This window comes from Lemur catta, chromosome 3 (assembly GCF_020740605.2).
Source record: "Lemur catta isolate mLemCat1 chromosome 3, mLemCat1.pri, whole genome shotgun sequence".
Taxonomy (NCBI): Eukaryota; Metazoa; Chordata; class Mammalia; order Primates; family Lemuridae; genus Lemur; species Lemur catta.
In genome coordinates this window covers 34,734,121-34,751,943 of record NC_059130.1, presented here as the reverse complement: position 1 = coordinate 34,751,943, position 17,823 = coordinate 34,734,121, and the positions used below count along the sequence as shown (strand labels likewise).

At 46.0% G+C, this 17,823-nt stretch overlaps 1 protein-coding gene across 1 annotated transcript in view; it reads right to left on the bottom strand.

The window, feature by feature from the left end:
• Positions 1-10,684: 10,684 nt before the first annotated feature.
• Positions 10,685-17,823, bottom strand: part of ATF6 (activating transcription factor 6) — a 193,348-nt gene continuing 186,209 nt past the window's right edge. Inside the window, exon 17 of the mRNA XM_045546533.1 lies at positions 10,685-11,271. Coding sequence (XP_045402489.1) covers positions 11,063-11,271 — 209 coding nt within the window. The 3' untranslated portion in view covers positions 10,685-11,062. The remainder of the gene's footprint in view (positions 11,272-17,823) is intronic.

Genomic DNA, 17,823 nt, shown 5'->3' with positions numbered 1-17,823 from the left:
AGCCTGCTCCGGCTCACCTGTGCGCCACACAGGGCGGGGGTGGAGAGGGAGCCCCAGAGCGCCTTCCTCCGGGGCTCTGCAAAGCCTGGAGGGGAGAGGAACTGCGGAGCAGGAGGAGAAAGGAGGGGAACAGTATACTGGCAGACGCTGTGTCTGCCCTTTGTCCCGAGGGGCTGTTGTGGTGAGAGGGGTGCACTTGGCCTTCTCCTGGGAGACCCTCCCACCTGCCTGAAGCACCCAAGGCTGGAGGGTCTGGATGGCCCACTGCCTTCTGTGCTGTGGTTTCCTCAGCAGGTGATTCCTCCTCTCCCTCCTGGCTTGTGTTTCTTCTGTTGCTTCGGGCTTCTTCTTCTGGATCAACAGCCGTCCTCTTTCCCCATTCCTCAAGCCAACCCAAACCTCCTCTCCTTTCCTTTGCACTTTTCACATCTTCGTGTTGTTTGTTTCTTTGTTTTGTTTTGTTTCCGGCTCTCCAGAGGCCTGGGAGCAGATCCCTGTCCTCTGTTCCCTCCAGCTGGGGCCTCTCCGGCTCCGTTCCCCTCTCCTCCCCTCCACCTCTTCTCCCTGCTCCCTCTCCTTCCAAGAATATGCCATTTCACAGAAAGTTCCATTTTCACAGCCATGGTTATTTTCATGCATTTCCCCCATTCTAACATCACAGAGGAATGTCTGACATCATCTCCACAAGTGGATCCAACACTCACCAGCCCCCACCTCCACCTCTCTGCCCTTCTTGTTCACCAGCTGTTTGCTAGGTCTTGACTCTGTCTAATTATTCAAACACTTTTTTTCTTGTTCCTGGGACTCTGCTCCACCCTTGACCTCGAGGATTGTGTTGCTCCACAAACATTAGAACTAGGCCTTAAAAGTCATAGTTCATTGGTTCCCAAACTTTTCTGCACACATTAAAATCACCTGGGGAAATTTTAACGCTCCTATGCCCAGGTCACACCCTATACCAAGTAAGTCCGAATGTCTGGGGGTGGGAGCCAGGCACTGGGAGTTTTTAAAGCTTCCCAGGTGATTCCAATGTACAGCAAAGTTTGGGAACCACCTACATAGGGCTGTATTGAAGGGGGTTAGAGCCTACAGCCAACTGTGCCCATGGAGCCTGCAGCACCGACCTTGCCTTCGGAGCTGTGCAGGAGGGGCCGGCAGCATTCTCTTTGGTGTGCCCCTGCCTGCTCCAGGGAGGCTGCCAGCCCCCTTCCATAGCAGAGGGTGCTGGTTCAAAGCAGGGCCTCTTGGAAGCCCAGGGCCTAGGAAAGCCTCGGATGTGTGGGAGCAAGGAGCTGGTTCTGTCTCTCCTTCCTGGATGCAGGCCCCTGGCCCTCGGTGGTTGCTGAGCTGGCTGGGCACAGCCCTGATTCCTGCCCCTCTGCTAGAAGAAGTGCAGCCACCCAGGGCAGCAGGAGGCCGGCTGATGCAGCAAGCACTGGAGGCTGTGGATACTCAAGGTGTAATCTCTGTGGACTTTCAAAAAGGCCATCACACACACACGATTCTTTCCTGGTGTTTCCCTGAAACCCCAGTGATGGCGCCACTGAGAGGCTCATCCCTGGCAAAAGTCTGGATATTCCCATCCTCCAGGTTTCCACTCTGATGGTTCTCAAACTCGTATTAGAATCCTCTGGGGGGCTCGTTGAAACACAGATTGCTGGGCTCAGCCTCAGAGTCTGACTCAGTAAGTCTGGGTCACGGCCAGGCTACTTGCATTTCTAGCAAGTTCTGAGGTGTTGCTGCAGTCTGGAGGCCTTACTTGCAGACCCACTGGTTCATATCCCCTTTCCAGGTCCACTTCTAACGTACCACAGAGGGAAAATGCAACAGGAAGAAACGAAAAGGGGAGGAGAAAGCTAATGATGCCCTGTCTGTTGAATGAAGACGGCTCTCCTGTTTCCCTTGCAGTCCTGCCTCAGCATGGGGCCCTTGCGTCCTGCAATGAGGTGCTCTGTGAATATTTGCATGTGGTAAGGTAGTCTGTACATGCAAGAACATGTGACTAATGCCAGTCTATCATGCACACTCCTGGAAAGACAATGTATACTTGTGGCTTTCTAAATGCTGAATACTTCAATTCAACAAAATACTGATTTAGCCTAAAATGCCCAAAGCATCATGTCCTGAGCACACAATATCCGGGCACTACTGGGGATAACAAAGTGAATTAGACACTAATAGGGTTCCTGTCTTTCTGGAGGTTACAGTCCTACAGGGATAACATGCATTTAACAAGTAATTGCAGAGGTGATCCGAGTTAGGAAGGGAGAAGTACAAGATGCTGCTAAGGGGGGTCGGGAGAAATCTAACTTTCTATGAATAGACTTTTCCTTCCTTAGACTGTTTAGGCCCTGCTGACTTGTACCAGATTATAAATCTTGGGGAGATGGAATTAGCCCCAACTGTGCTGCTAGTTGCAATGTGCTTCAAGTTGTGCTCACCTGGGTGGTGACCTGTAGAGCCATTTCAAACAAGAGATTAAATGTTTCAGCATCTTTCCTGCTCATACTGTTTAAATTAAGATGAATTTCCAGTTCCCCCGAGCTGGTGATTTGATGGAAAGAGCCTGGCAGGTTGTGTGAGGGTTGCTGGAATTCTGTCTTCCCAGAGGCTGCCAGGCTAGAGGGGGCAATGCATCGGTCTGATGTGAACAAGTTGCTTAGCAGAGAATTCCAGCAACTCAAGGAAAACAGAGACAATATGATGAAACGCATCATTTGATGTCCTGGGATCTGCTGCCAAGTGAGTGGGTGAGCTCTGTGGCCTTGACAGAAATGCTGGCCATGACTCTTCCATCCCAAAGCTCTCCTGAGAGCGGCTTGTGTCTAACTAAACTTTATTTTTCAGGATGACCAGAAGAAATCTTACCCTCTTCTGGAAATTATCTTTACTCTCTGTGGGGACAGAAGGGTGACCACATAGATACATGGGCGAGACATTCACATGTCTTTGAGGACGAGGACATTGTCTAGTTCATCTCTACAGTTCCCACAGCTGAGCTTGGTATAACACTTGGAATGTGTGGTAAAGGTTTAAATTCCAGGCCCCCTGCTTCTAGCTCACTATGAAGAAATTCAGCGCAAGAATTCAAGCTCCATTGGGGCCTCAGGCAATGCGGATAACCATGGAGGTTTCCGAAGTCAAGCAGGACACCTAGGGAATGAAAATCTAAGGTAGCTTTTAAGGCTCTCAGTTCTTTCTTCCTTTGTACCCAGTTGATGTTTGCAAAAATATGGGCTATGCCGGTAAATAACTGGAAGCAGTATTTTTTTGTTAGCCTTGTAAGGTACTTGCCCCCCAAATGAGCACAGTTTTTAGGAGTCATAGTGTTGCAAATAGTCAATCTTACAAAATGATCCATTTATTAATATGGTATGTCATATTTAAGACATACCGTATGTCTTAAAAAGGACCATATGGTCCTTCCCTTGTGGATCAAACCATTTCAATTTTGGATCTAGAGATCAGTGATCTCTTACATAAACATCTCTATTTCATAGTCCAGCATCCACCCTATGAGTTTGTTCTGCAGTGAAAACTTTCTAGAACTTATGATCACAAGACTAAGCAGTGGCTGTATTCTGGGATGGGGTTGTCACACATGGGCTCTTGGATATGAGCAGAGTGGAAGTGTTGGCAGAGCCTGGGACTGCATCAAATATATACCTTCTGAGGGAGTGAGTCACTGGAAACCTCTGTACTGTTGGACCTTGCCTCTTACCTACCACCCCTCTTTCCTCAACATGCCTCTCACCCTGGTTGCCCATGTTGTGTGGTTTGGTTTTGCCCCCTCTCCTTTGTTTCCTGTTGTCATCCTTTATGGCTCCAATGGATGAATGGCAATGCATTATAGCAGAAAGAATGTGACTTTAAAGCCATGATAGACAATTTCAAATCTCAACTCTGCTGTGTACTACTAGTTGTAAGATCTTGGGAAACTTTTACTTAATCTCTTGGGCCTATTTCTTCATCTGTAAGGTAGATAGTGGTACCTGTCAATGATTAAGTCTTGCTATAAAGCTTAAGAGAGCTAATGCTTGTAAAGGGTTAGCATGATGTCTGGCAGAAGGTTAAGTCTTCCACAAGCAGCAACTATTTCCATCAACTGAAGTCACAGAAGGATTCTCTTCAGGCATTTGTACAGATCATACCGAATGAATGTGGAGTGAAATATGCTATAGAAACAGTGGTGGGCAAAGCAGTGGAAGTGGTCTAAATTTTTCCCAAAAGAGGAACAGTTAGATAAATTGCAGGGTATAATGCAAGAAGAGCCCTCTATTTATGATGTCGTGTATTGTGTAACCCTTATCCTTTGAAATTCAAAAATTGGCTTGAACCATATCCCACATACAGTGAGAAGTCCCGGGGGCAGTCCCCTAAAGATCTGGTGGCAGGGGTGGAGGGTAGAGGGCAGTTATTGTTCCCTTATTCACCTGTCACTTCCACCAGCACTTCACTGTGGCATTATCTTGCTGTACTGCCTGCACGCTTTCTTCTTCACTAGTTACACCACACTGAACCCTACCCCGTTCTCTCACTCCCCAAGACAACACTGATAAAAAGCTGTATATCAGCTTTTACTGAAGAGTCGGGGCAATGAAAAGGACTTACATTTTAGCATCAGTTTGTAAAAGTCCTTGGCTCTCCTGCCACCAGGGAGTCTTCTCATAAGACTCCACTCTGGAGGCTCCAGTCTCCAGACTGCTGCTTAGTCCCAGTTTCTCTTTTCTGTTTTACCTCTAATCTCTGCAAACTTCCTCTTCAGAAGAGGTGATTTGAGGTCAGTCTTCTTCTAGATGAGGGGGTCTTACTTTTTAAATAAGTCTATTAAGATCTTCCGAAACAGATGCACTTTTGCCTCTAGGAGAACCCCTAGATGTTACTGTCATGGTGTATATTTTTGTGTCTGGCTCCACAGGCTGCCTGTGAGCTCTTTTAGGTCTGGAGCCTGAGCCAGATCTATGCCTCGGGAGGCAGAACAATACAGTGCTCAACAATCCATGTGCTGGAACTAAATTTCCTGGGCCCAACTATTGGCTCTACTACTTACTAATTATGTCACCATCCTAGGAAATGGGTTGTAGAGAAGACTGAAATAAGATAATACAGATAATGAACTTAAAGCAGTGTCTCAGGCATTCACTGGGCGCTCAGTAAATACCTGCACTGGACAGAACCTTCATTGTCAGTTTGCAGTGACTAGCTTCATGGATGGTGGCATTTGCCACTCCAAGCTGTGAAGAGGCCTTTAGTGAGGACTGGATGTGTGACTGAGCAACCCAGTTTCCTGATGACATAGAAGGATGAAGTATGGGTTTTTAGATAATGTTTTTTCCTTGATAAGATTGTAGTTCACATATCTGGACACTTACTTAAATAAAGGAAATTTTTACTTAACCAGGCTTGGGAGAAGAGTGGAAAAGAGTTCAACAGTTTCATCTAAACAGTAACACAAGCCACAAAAATCTTTTTTAGGCTTCCTTTCCCATTACTAACCAGTTAACATTGAAGATTCATTTGGGAGCTTTTTTCTTTCTATATACAGAATAAAACAAGGCAAGTTTAAAAATTCTTTATTTGAATTTTAGAGAAAGAACACATATTGCATTATAAAGGCTTGCTTGGAAGTATGAAATAGTCTATTGTCATTATTATAAACCAACATAATTATCAAGGGAAGGAATGGTACATCTCATCTTTAACATGTTCTTAAATTAGCATGGATACAACCTTAGAAAGAAAATCCTGGTAAAATGGCACCTCTGACTCTCTCTCCTCAGGTTCTAATAGTTCCATAAATGAAGCACTATTGGTCTCACCTCAACCATACTTGCCAACATGATAAAAACAGGAAACTAGTATCTCTAAGGCTAGTAGTACATAGCAGTTTTCATCTAAAGCTGTGTCCTCGTCATCTCCTCTATCCTGGTGACTGGCTTGGAAATTAGGGCTGAGTATGAGTTAAAATGGTTTAATATACATTTGCTATGAAAGTTAATCTGCTAATCTCCAACTGGGATTAGCACACTGGGGGATATACCAAGCCTCCTGGCTTATTTAACTAATGATCACCAATTTCACAGGGGGCAATAGTGTGGTATTTGTTGACCTTGGCAAATGGTAAACTATGACTTACTTATCCCTTGGTTCTCAAGCCTAATGTAAGTCTTCTAGTGTAATAAATCTTTAATGTTTAAAGTTAGCAAACCAGTATGTTGAGAATGACATCCACTATGTGACAGTGGCTAGCCATGTCATGATTCATACATAAGATCAAACTTCCTAATCAGATATCTTCATTCTTTTCATAAATTCTATTGTACCTGACGATAACAACAGATATTAGCATAAACTACTGAAAGTTCTAGTCTTATCCAAAATAAACTTTGTTTTAAGCTTAATCATTAAAAATATAAGTTAACAGAATATACTCTGATTTATTTTTTCTGGTAGGAAAAAATGCATTTCTTTTATGTGCATAGTTCTTTTTGGACTCTGGCAACATTTTTTTAGGTAGTCCAATACTCTGTACCCTAGATAATTAAAAATCTATCACAATCCCTGTGGGTGGGGAGAAACAGAAATTTCCTCTTCCAAATATTATTAGGGGTAGAAATGAAAATTTCTTATATTTCATTCTCTTTCTTTTAGGCTTTATTCTTGTTTTTAAGGTAAAAGTTATAATTGGTATTCATATTAGCAGCAAAGATCCTAATTTCTACAAATGAAAATGAATCAGGACTGATGAAAATAACATTTTGGTAAGGGACATGGGGTCCACAGGTGGTAATAAGTGTCTATCAATTCTGGCCATAAGCAATCTTCTTTGAGTGGTTACTCTGTATGAAACAGCTGATAGCATGAAAAGGCCTCAGTTCACTGAAGGCAGCTGAGTCAGCCCATCAGTATGCAGGGGAAAGAGGCTTTCGTGGGTGGAAAGTTTCCATGAGGTCAGACTGAAAGGGGCATCGGATCAGACTCTGGCTCTTTAGGTTGTGAAAGCAGAAGTGGTTACTTGAATACACTGTTGAAATTGGAAGTTGCTTTGAAACTTTTCAATGTGTTAGAAAGTCAAATACAACTACAAGTTTTTTCCTGTGATACATTCCTGTCACGTCAGGTTTCACAACCTGAGCTTAGTAAAATGACAAGAATCAAAAAAAGGGGCAAAGAGCAAGAGAGTTGTCTGGTTTTAATCACTCTAAATGCCACAGTGGCAGGGTCTTATCAGCATCTCACTGCTGTGACTACTGGGGAATACAGGCCCAGGAGCAAGATTTAGGCCAAGAGGATTTAATCAGGACGGTGTCTCTTTACAAATGATAGAAAAATCAGTTTGAATCCCAAGTATCTTGTCTTTTTCCAAATTTATTTGGAACAGTCAGGAATGACTCATAGAACATTATTGCTTTCAAATACCTCCATGTCTGCTTCTTGCTAGCAAGAAAAGGCAAAGAAATGCCAGTTTTGTGCTGGAACTTATAGTCATTTAAAAAAAATTAGAAGATGCTTTCAGCTTTTATAATTATTGGGGATTTGTTACTTGGGAAAACACAAGCCCTACCCAATAACATAAAGTTTCTATACTACATGCATGGCAAATAATTTGTCTTAAGACTGATCCTTTCACATTAACTCCTAACTTTCACATTAACTCCTACTAACACTCTAACGAACCTGTGTCCCTGTACTGTAGGGTATGAGTTAACCCCAAGGGGAAGAAGCTCCTAACTTCTGATCAGTAGTTAACATGAGGAAACATCTACTTACTTCCATTAAGCCTAAAACTTTGGGATTTGCAACCAGGCAGACAGACTGTTCCCATCACTCTCCACCGTCACTAGCCAGGATTGTAGTATTACTGGCATAAAGAGCACAAAATCATCTAATAACAGGAAGACTTGCCTCCTCCATGAGTTTATCTGATTTTCTCACAAGCTTGCAAAGTCCCATTTCAAAACTTAATAAATTAAAAAATATTAATATATATACACACATCCCCCACAATTTCTTGCTGCAACCCCCAAAAGTCAATCCCACCAAAAAATTAAGCCCAAACACCTGTTTAATTTATTAATCGGGCATAACAACTTTCCATTTCCTAAAGGGCCTTGTGCTAGCACACAAACATTAAAATAGAAACTACTGTTGTGCCTGGGTATTAATAATAGTGTTATCAGCAATTTCAGAAGTAGAATATTTTTTTGCACTTGTCGGTTGCCTTTCACTCATTTCCTGAAACTCTACCCTGAGGAGAATCCTGTTCTCTCATCTCAAAAAGATCAATTCAAGAACAGGTAATGACAAGGAGCTGAAGGGCCAGTGAGTGAAAAGAGAAAGCAAGGCTCCCGACCGCTTGGGCATGTCACTTCTCCGGTACTCTCAGCTCCCCAGCTGGGGCTGCCAGCCCTTCCAGCATCTGCCTGCTCTTTGGCCGTGACTCCCTCCTAAGCGTCACCTTTAAGAGGGGCATTAACGTTGGCGAACATGACACGATAGAAGTCTTCAGTCTGAGGAGTTGGTAAAACGAGCACAGGAAAAGCTGGGAATAGAGGGATGAAGTAAAAGCAAAGTGCTTTTCAGCATCAACTGAAATGATCACATGGTTTTTGTCCTTCATTATGTTGATATGATGTGTCACACTGATTGATTTGCATACATTGGACCATCCTTGTATCCCTGGGATGAATCCGACTTGATCATGATTAATCTTTTGAATGTGCTGTTGAATTCAGTTTGTTAGTATTTCGCTGAGGATTTTTACATCTATCTATGTTCATCAGAGATATTGGCCTATAGTTTTCTTTTTTTGTTGTGTCTTTGTCTGGTTTTGGTATCAGGATGATACAGGCCTCGCAGAATGAGTTTGGGAGTTTCCCTTCCTCCTTGATTTTTTGTAATAGTTTGAGTAGCATTGGTGTTAATTCTTCTTAAAAGCAAAGTGCTAAGAACAAGAAGTCCATGTAATGGTTCCTTCTTGTGTGAGTCAGTGCAAAGGAGAGAAGGGGAGCTCCCTTCATAATCACCGCACACATACTGTATTTCTGTCTACTGTGATAAGCACGGAGTTCCAGCAGAATATCAGCAGCTGGGATGACCATGTTGCCACTGCCTACTGGCCGCGGTCACAGCTTCCTGTTGGGCTAATTCACATTACAGAATGAGAGGAGCAGGGCCAGGAGAAGATATCCCCGTGAGAAGACTGTCCAGTCCCCTTAAGGTCTTCTAGGCATTTTCTTTTGATTCCTTGGCACCCATTAGAAAAATGGTCCCCAGGGAAAATGTTCTGGTCTGACAATGACCCACACTAGCCAATCAGAGGGGAGTACTGTACTGAAACTAAAATGGCTTGTAATGTGGATAAAGAGGAAGGTTAACTAGCACTTTTCAAACTCCAGATTCACAGGCAATAGAACAATAGAGCCCCTCTTTTTCCCCCTTCACAAAAGTTAAACTGATTTCCTTGGAAAGCATCTAACTGGCTTGGGCAGAGAGGCACCTGTCCAGAGAGTTAGAAATGTTGGTGATTCTTTAAATTTATTCAGGAGCCAGGCCTAATTTCACAGGCAGAAAACTAACTGGCTGCATGTAACCCTTGTGGGTTGATATGATTTCCTTTTCCCTTTCTTGCCAGGAGGAAGAGGAATTGATTGATATAGTGTGGAAAGGAAAGGAGAGAAATCTGACAAAGGCAAGTCTGTTGGGATGAGAAGCAGTGTTTGTAGAATGAGTTCTATTGAGCAGTTGAAAAGTTTTGTAGAAAGAGAGGGAGGAAGACTCACTTTAGAAACTGAAGGGATAACATCACAGAGGACATCACTACCTGAGATCCACTTCTGTGCAATCATCAAATGAAACATAATTTGTCTACTATGGTGAAGAAAGTAGGCAAAGTACAGTAAAATATAAGTGTATTTTTTTTTCTTTTTGTTTTTACCATGGGAGGACAAAAGAGTTAATTCCTTCCTTGTCTTTTTACTGAAAAAACTGAAAATTATTGCCACATTATGGGATGCACTCTCTCAGCAGGAATCCAACCTTGCCTGTCTGTCTGTATTGCTTTAAGGAATAAATACTTGTTAATTCTCAAAAGAAAAAGCTTTTGCCTTGCTTCGGTCTGAAGTCCATGGTCTTCAGCTGAATTTGGTATCATATTAATAGAAGATGTGTGGTGGGGGGGGGACTCACAATGAAAATGAAGGATCTATCCTGTGGCCCATGAGGCCCTGCACCAGATTAGTAAAGGGAAGACTTAAGTATGTGTGCTAATACTTTGTGGTCTAGAGTCCTCAGGCGGTAACTGTGGAGTTAATCTTAAACTATAATTGCATCAAACTTTCAATCTTTTAAACATATGTATTAATGGAGCTATCTCTTCTCTTAAAACTCCACTACTGCCCCTTCCCTTCCATTTCATTCTCATAAATTTGCTACCCACCCCAACCCTCAACACAGTTATTCGTTCAGGTATGAACCACAAATCCCAAGAAAAGATAAACTTTACCAACAGGGAGTTTTCCCTTTTACCTAAGGCTCCAAATTGTTTTGTCTCTTTTTAGAGTGTTTTTGGCTGTTATGGTTTTGAAATCTGTCTTCTCAAATAAGCACACTATCCAGAATGGGTTTGCATTAAATGAACGAAAAATCCAGTCAGTGGAAACCATCTAAACATCTGTGCACTGTATAGCTTTAAATAAAATTCACTTTACTGCATCAATAAGTAAAGTGGCAAAAAGGGGAGATGGATCTTATTTGAAAGAAGACCACCATTTAAACACAAAACAAATATAAAGGGTATAGCAGTTTAGAAAGGTACAGGGAAAAAATACACAGTAGGTAACGCTGGAGGATGCAGGGTTACATTTGCCACTGAAGAAATGCTGTTCTCTTGTGTCTAAATCCCAGTGATTTCAAGTAGTTGGGTAGATGGTGAAAAACAGAGCAGCAGCTTTTTTTCTCTCTCTCTACCTGTCACCAAGAAGGCAGAAAAAGCAGCACTTCTCTCACCCACTCTTCAGTTTGGCAGGGTACCACTCTTAGTTTTCCAATCTAGCCGCAGGTACTATTGTAATGACTCAGGGATGGTGCTGACAACGTGGGTTGCCTCCGTGGCTGCTGGAGGGGAACCAAAGAAGGTGTTGGTTTGATTCCTCTGCTGATCTCGGAGGTAGGGAGGAACTGAGGAGCTTTTGATGTGGAGGATCCTGGTGTCCATCACCTGACAGTCAATCTGCATCATCACTTCGTAATCCTGCCCATTGATCACATTCTCTGCAAAGAGGAATATACACAAAGGATAAATATTCAACACAACGTGCCTCTCTGCCTCAAACTTCAGTCCCAGAAAGACATCAATGTCCTTTAATGGTACTTTATCAGTCATTAAGCAGAGATACAGCATGGCTGGGTACTTGGATGGCTTGTCCTCTTCCCAGTACTAGTTACCAAACAACCTTCATTGACTAATAAGGGCTCAAGCAACAGCCAGAGGTAACATTACAGAGTATCTGTCCATAGACATTGCATGTCTTATATGCTTTCCATGCAGTGTATTACCATGACTGAGGCAACTGGAACAGAAGTGGTTTTTCGTGGGGAGCACAGGGAAGAATAAATGGGAACAAACAATTGTCGAAAGGACCAACATACCAGGTGAATAGTAAGGAGCCCTTGGCCAAGTCTGCTTAGCTCCTATTCATCAGTAATGTTTATAACTTCATTAAGATACTCCGAGCTGTGAAGTTAAGAATTTGTTTTAGGAGCTTGAGGTACAGTTGATAAGGAAGACCCCCATCTATTACCTGGCTTCTGCAATTATGTTTACCAATTGTATCAGCCACCTGAGACCCCACCCCTTGGAAGACCCTCATCACCCTAATACTAACCTATTACCTGGCTTCTGCAATTGCATCGGCCACCTGAGACTCCACCCCCGGACCACCCCAACCTAATAAAAGTGAAAAAAAATAGGTAGACGGGGCTCAGAATTTGGTGGCGAGACCTCTCTGAACCTGCTAGCGAATAAACCTTGATTCTCCGACTCTCCGTGTGCCACTCGGAACTACCCACTGTAACACTTGCTGTAACATTTTGGTTCCCTGACTGGAAACCGACTGTGCTGGCCCCTTGAAGCCACTGGTTTGGGACGGCTGTGGCAGCCGGCGGGACCTCGGTGACAGAAGCAAACCGGCGCCAACCGCCATTTTGTTGAATATCTTCGCTCCTTGGGGGCTCCTGCTGGCCATGGGGTCCCAAACTCACCCAGACATGCCGGAGGGACAAGTGAAATCAAGTCTGGAGGCATCGGACCAGGTAAGGTCCTGGGACCTGTCCGAGTCAGGCCCGTCAGAGGACAGAAGAGGAGCTTGATCACCTCCTGAGTGCAGGGAATTCTCAGGGCGGGAATGTGTAACCTCTGCCTGTCTGAGTGAGTGAGTGACGAGTGACTGTGGTTCCACTGCTATGGCTACAGAACCTGAGTGGGTCCTCACCTGCAGTTCTATGTTGTCATTGTACAGTATAATGGTGATTCACTCCCCTAAAGGGAGTGACCAGGCCTGGGGTTTATAAGGGCACACCTTAGCCAAGATGTGCCTAAGTTCCTGCGAGGGACGCAGCCAGGCAGACACCTGAGAGAACAGTGTCACAGCTTAACAGTGTCGCAGCAGGAGTGTCGCCTCCTGCTTTGTCTGTTAAGCTGCGACACTGTTCAAAGGTCTAGGATGGGTAGCGTAGAATCTAAGCCTACAGTCCTTAAATGCATGTTAAAGAACTTCAAGAAGGGTTTCACAGGAGATTATAGTGTCACACTGAGTCCCCGTTGACTTAGGACCCTCTGTGAACACGAATGGCTCACATTCGGGGTTGACTGGCCTGCAACAGGAACCTCAGACTTCCCCACCACGTGAGCAGTTTGGGGAGTCGTGACCGGGACTCCCAGCAACCCCGACCAATTCTCTTACATAGATTCATGGCCAGAGATTGCTCAGAGGATGCCCCCTTGGGTCTGGTTCTGTGCTAATAAGGGACAGAGCAGGATTTTTGTGTCCCAAAGGACCAGAGACTCCAAACTGTCCAAACCCATCTATCAGGAAGCTCCTGAAAAGGATCTACCACCACCACCCTACCACCCTAGCATGACACCTCCTGAAGTACCACCGAATCCACCAGACACCTCACCACCATCAGTCTCCCCGCCACCAGATCCAGACCAACCAGGTGCCAGCACTCCCATCACTCGCCGGCTACAGTCAGCTCAGGCCCCAACTTCGGCCCTCCAGATGCCCCTGCGTGAGGTGTGAGGTCCAATGCAGGTTACAGACGATGGGTCCATTCAGCCAGGGCAGCCAGTCCTGTACTACCAGCCCTTCTCTACCACTGACCTTCTGAATTGGAAGCACCACCCTCTGCCATACTCCAAAAAACCTCAGGCCCTCGTTAACCTCCTGGAATCCATCTTTCAGACCCACCAACCCACTTGGGAAAACTGCTGCCAGCTCCTTCTGACTCTTTTTAACACAGAAGAACGACGCCTGATTGTAGCTGGGACCTGGAGGTGGCTCCAGGACTAGGCTCCGGCAGGGACTATGGACATCGAGCAGTGGGCACAGAGAACAGCACCTGAGACCAACCAGGACTGGGATTTCAATTCCCAGACGCGAGGCAATCAGAAGGTCTTGGGAAGTTCTCCTCCATGGGGTCTAGGAGGGAGCCAGAAAACCAACCAACACAAACAAAGTCTCTCTGATCACCCAGAAGCCAGAGGAATCACTGAGCGAATTCTGAGTACCTTTGTGAGGCCCACTAAGTCTACACACCCTTTGACCCAGAGGCGGCTGAAAATGAGGTGAATGCTACATTTGTTGGACAGTCCTAAACTGATATCCAACGGAAACTCCAAAAACTTGAGGGGTTTGCAGGAATGAACATCACACAGCTGACAGACGTGGCCCAGAAAGTCTATGTTAATTGAGACCAGACTGTCCAGAGGGAGAATGACAAGAAAATGAAATAGAAAGCCACTCTCCTGGCCACTGCCCTCGGAAAACCTGACCCAGCCAAGAGACCTGGCCCACCACGGGAAGGAGGACCCCCAAGACAAGGGACCCTGAAGCCTGACCAGTGTGCCTATTGTAAGAGGATTGGTCACTGGAAGTATAAATGCTCCAACAAGAGAAACCATCCACTGCCAAACAGAAACTTGCCCAGGGGCTTCCAGCAGGAGCTGGAGACCCAGGATCTCATTGGTCTCACTGGAGTCAACTTAGAATAGGACTGGCTGGGTTCCCTGACTCTTGGCCACCGGGAGCCTACAGTCATAATGGAAGTAGGGGGCTGACCAATAACATTCATGGTGGACACTGGGGCAGAACACTCGGTGGTAACAACCCTAGTGGCTCCACTTACAAAGCAGGAAACCACCATTGTGGGAGCCACTGAAACTTGAGTAGCTCAACGCTTCTGCCAATCCCAAATATGCCAGATGGGGGGCCACCAGATAAGACATGAATTCCTATACATACCTGACTCCCCCGTTCCCCTCCTAGGTCGAGATCTGCTGAGCAAACTGGAAGCCCAGATCACCTTCCACGCAGAAGGGACTGCAAGTCTCACATTTGGTGCCCCAGAGACTCTCATAATGGTGGTCACCCTGCCTCGGGAGTCAGAATGGCAGCTATATGATGATGAAGCCAAAGAGGAACAAAACCTGCCTGACTTCCAGCAGGATTTTCCGTTGGTATGGGTGGAGGACAACCCCCTCCCCCGCCCGTTCTTACACACCAACATACACCCCTGGTGAACGAGATAAAACCGGGAGCCCAACCGACCAGGAGATGACAGTACCCCAGTCCCAAGAAGGCTCAAGAAGGAATTCAGGAACACATCGATAGGCTCAAGTGGGAGGGGATTTTGCTGGAGCGCCAATCCCCATGGAACACTACCCTCCTGCCAGTCAAAAAGCCCAACGGAGGTGGATACCGGCCTGTCCAAGACTTGTGACTGATTAATGAGGCTACAGTGACTTTCCACCCAGTGGTACTGAATCCACACACCCTCCTGGGCCTCATTCTTCCTGATGCTGCCTGGTTCTCCTGCCTGGCCTTAAAGGATGCCTTGTTCTGCATGTGGCTCGCTCCAAAGAGCCAGCCCCTGTTTGCCTTAGAGTGGGAGGATCCTCAGACTGGAAGGAAAACTCAGCTCACCTGGACTCGACTACCACAGGGATTAAAAAATTCACCAACTCTATTTGGGGAGGCTCTAGCCACTGACCTCATCTCCTTTCCATGAGAAGAAACCTGCTACACACTTCTACAGTATGTCAATCACCTCCTTCTAGTGAGCCCAACCAGAGAAGACTGTTGACGGGGAACCCAGTGCCTGCTTCAACTGCTCACTGACAAAGGATACAAAGTCTCCTGGGAAAAGGCACAGATCTGCAGGCAACAGGTAAAGTACCTCAGTTTTCACATCACTCAGGGCCGCCGGACACTGGGACATGAGCGTAAGCACACCATCTGTACAATTCCCAGGCCAAACAGATGGAGACAACTCAGGGAATTCCTTGGCGCAGCCAGATTCTGCCGCATCTGTATCTCAGGGTTCTCCCTAAAGGCCAAGCCTCTGTATGAAGTCCTACACGGGCCCCAAAACAAAAGAATTTGGATGGGCCAAGAGTCAGGAAAGGGTTTTCCAGTAAATAAAAGACTTACTGAAAAGAGCCCCCACATTAGGGCTACCGGACCTCACCAAAGACTTTAACCTGTTTGTACACGAGAAGAAACAAGTGGCTCTAGGGGTTTTGACTCAAACTGTGGGCCCGTGGCAGAGACCAGTGGCTTACTTGTCAAAACAATTAGATCCGGTAGCGGCAGGATGGCCACCTTGCCTCCACACAGTGGCGGCCACCGTCCTGCTAGTCAAGGAAGCAGGCAAACTCACACTGGAACAAAACCTCCGTGTGAGAGTCCCTCATACAGTAATATCTCTAATAAACACCTCAGGGCACTGGTGGCTCTCAAGCAACCGGTTAGTGCAATACCAAGGACTACTGTGCGAAAATCCGCGGGTCACCCTGGAGACTGTGCGGACCTTGAATCCTGCCACCCTCCTACCCACTGAGCCAGGGCCCCGAGACCATGACTGCACTTAGGCGGTAGAGGAGGTCTATGCCAGCCGGCCAGATCTGAAAGATAGTCCTCTACCAGCACCGGACTTAGAGCTCTACACGGATGGCAGTAGTTTTGTCCAGAATGGGAAACGACTGGTGGGCTTCGCAGTCACCACAGTTGATGAGTCATCATGTCAGCTCTTTTGCCCCAAGGGTGGTCGGCGCACAGGGCAGAGCTATGGACCCTCATCCAAGCCCTCAGACATGCCCGGGGTAAGAAGGCAAACATACACAGACTCTAAGTATGCGTTTGCCACAATACGTATCCAGGGCAATATACAGGGAGAGGGGACTGCTGACTGCAGGTGGAAAGGAGATCAAAAATAGGGAGAAAATCCTCCAACTGCTGGAGGCAGTTTGGGAGCCAAAAGAAACTGTGGTCATCTACTGTCAAGGGCACCAAAAATGCAGCAAGCCAAGGATGTTGAGAGGACAACACTCCAACCCAGTGCCAAATCTTGTTAGCACCCGAGTGGCTCAAAAAACCAAAATATACTCCAGAAGAGAACCAGAGGGCAGAGCAGGAGAAGGCCAAGAAGGACGCAGACGGGTGGTGGCACCTATGGAACCATAACATCTTTATCCCCAATAAACTAGCATACCCCATTGTCTCACGACATCATAATCTGACTCACTTGAGGAAAACAGCCCTCACGCAGCTACTCGCCCGATACTACCACATCACCAAACTTCCATCTATCGCTGCAGCAGTCAGTGCCCGCTGCCAGACCTGCACTAGACACAATGCAGCGGTAAGGACGAGACCCGCCCCAGGAATTCAGTACACCGGAACCTCTCCATTCAAGGATGTAGAAATTGATTTCACAGAAGTAAAACCATGTTGGGACTATAAATACCTGCTGGTAGTGATATGCACCTTCTCAGGCTGGGTCAAGGCAGTCCCTACCCGGACCGAAAAGGCTAGGGAAGTGGCAAAGTTTCTATTAAGAGAAATCATCCCCAGGTACGGTGTACCACTCTCCTTTGGTAGTGACAACAGACCAAGCTTCACCGCAGAGATCATACAAACCCTCAAAAAAGTACTAGGAATCAAATGGAAACTACATACTGCCTACAGACCACAGAGCTCAGAGAAAGTAGAGTGCATGAACCAGGCCCTCAAGACCACTCTAGCGAAATTAAGTCAGGAAACACAATTACCCTGGGTAGACATGCTAAGCCTAGCCCTGTTCAGGGTCAGGTGCACACGGGGGCCCACAGCATATTCACCCTTTAAAATCCTGTTCGGTAGACCTCCCCCACTCATCAAGCGATTAAGGGGAGACATTAGACAATTAGGGGAATTAAATAGAAACACACACCTCCAAGCCTTAGCCACAACTATGCGCCATATCCACCATACTGTCCTAGAAAAAAAACCCTATTGCCTTGGGTCTCCCTGTCCACCCCCACCAACCTGGGGATGCAGTCTGGGTAAAAGATTGGAAAAGGACACCCCTAGAGCCCACCTGGAAGGGTCCCCATACTGTAATACTAGTTACCCCTACTGCTATTAAAATTGCAGTTATCACTCCGTGGATCCATCACTCCTGGGTAAAAAAGGCTAAACCAGACAATGAAATGATCTCTGGACTACACGTCAGGACCAGCAGAACCCACTAAAGATCCAGCTTAACCGTCTCCCAACAAGGACA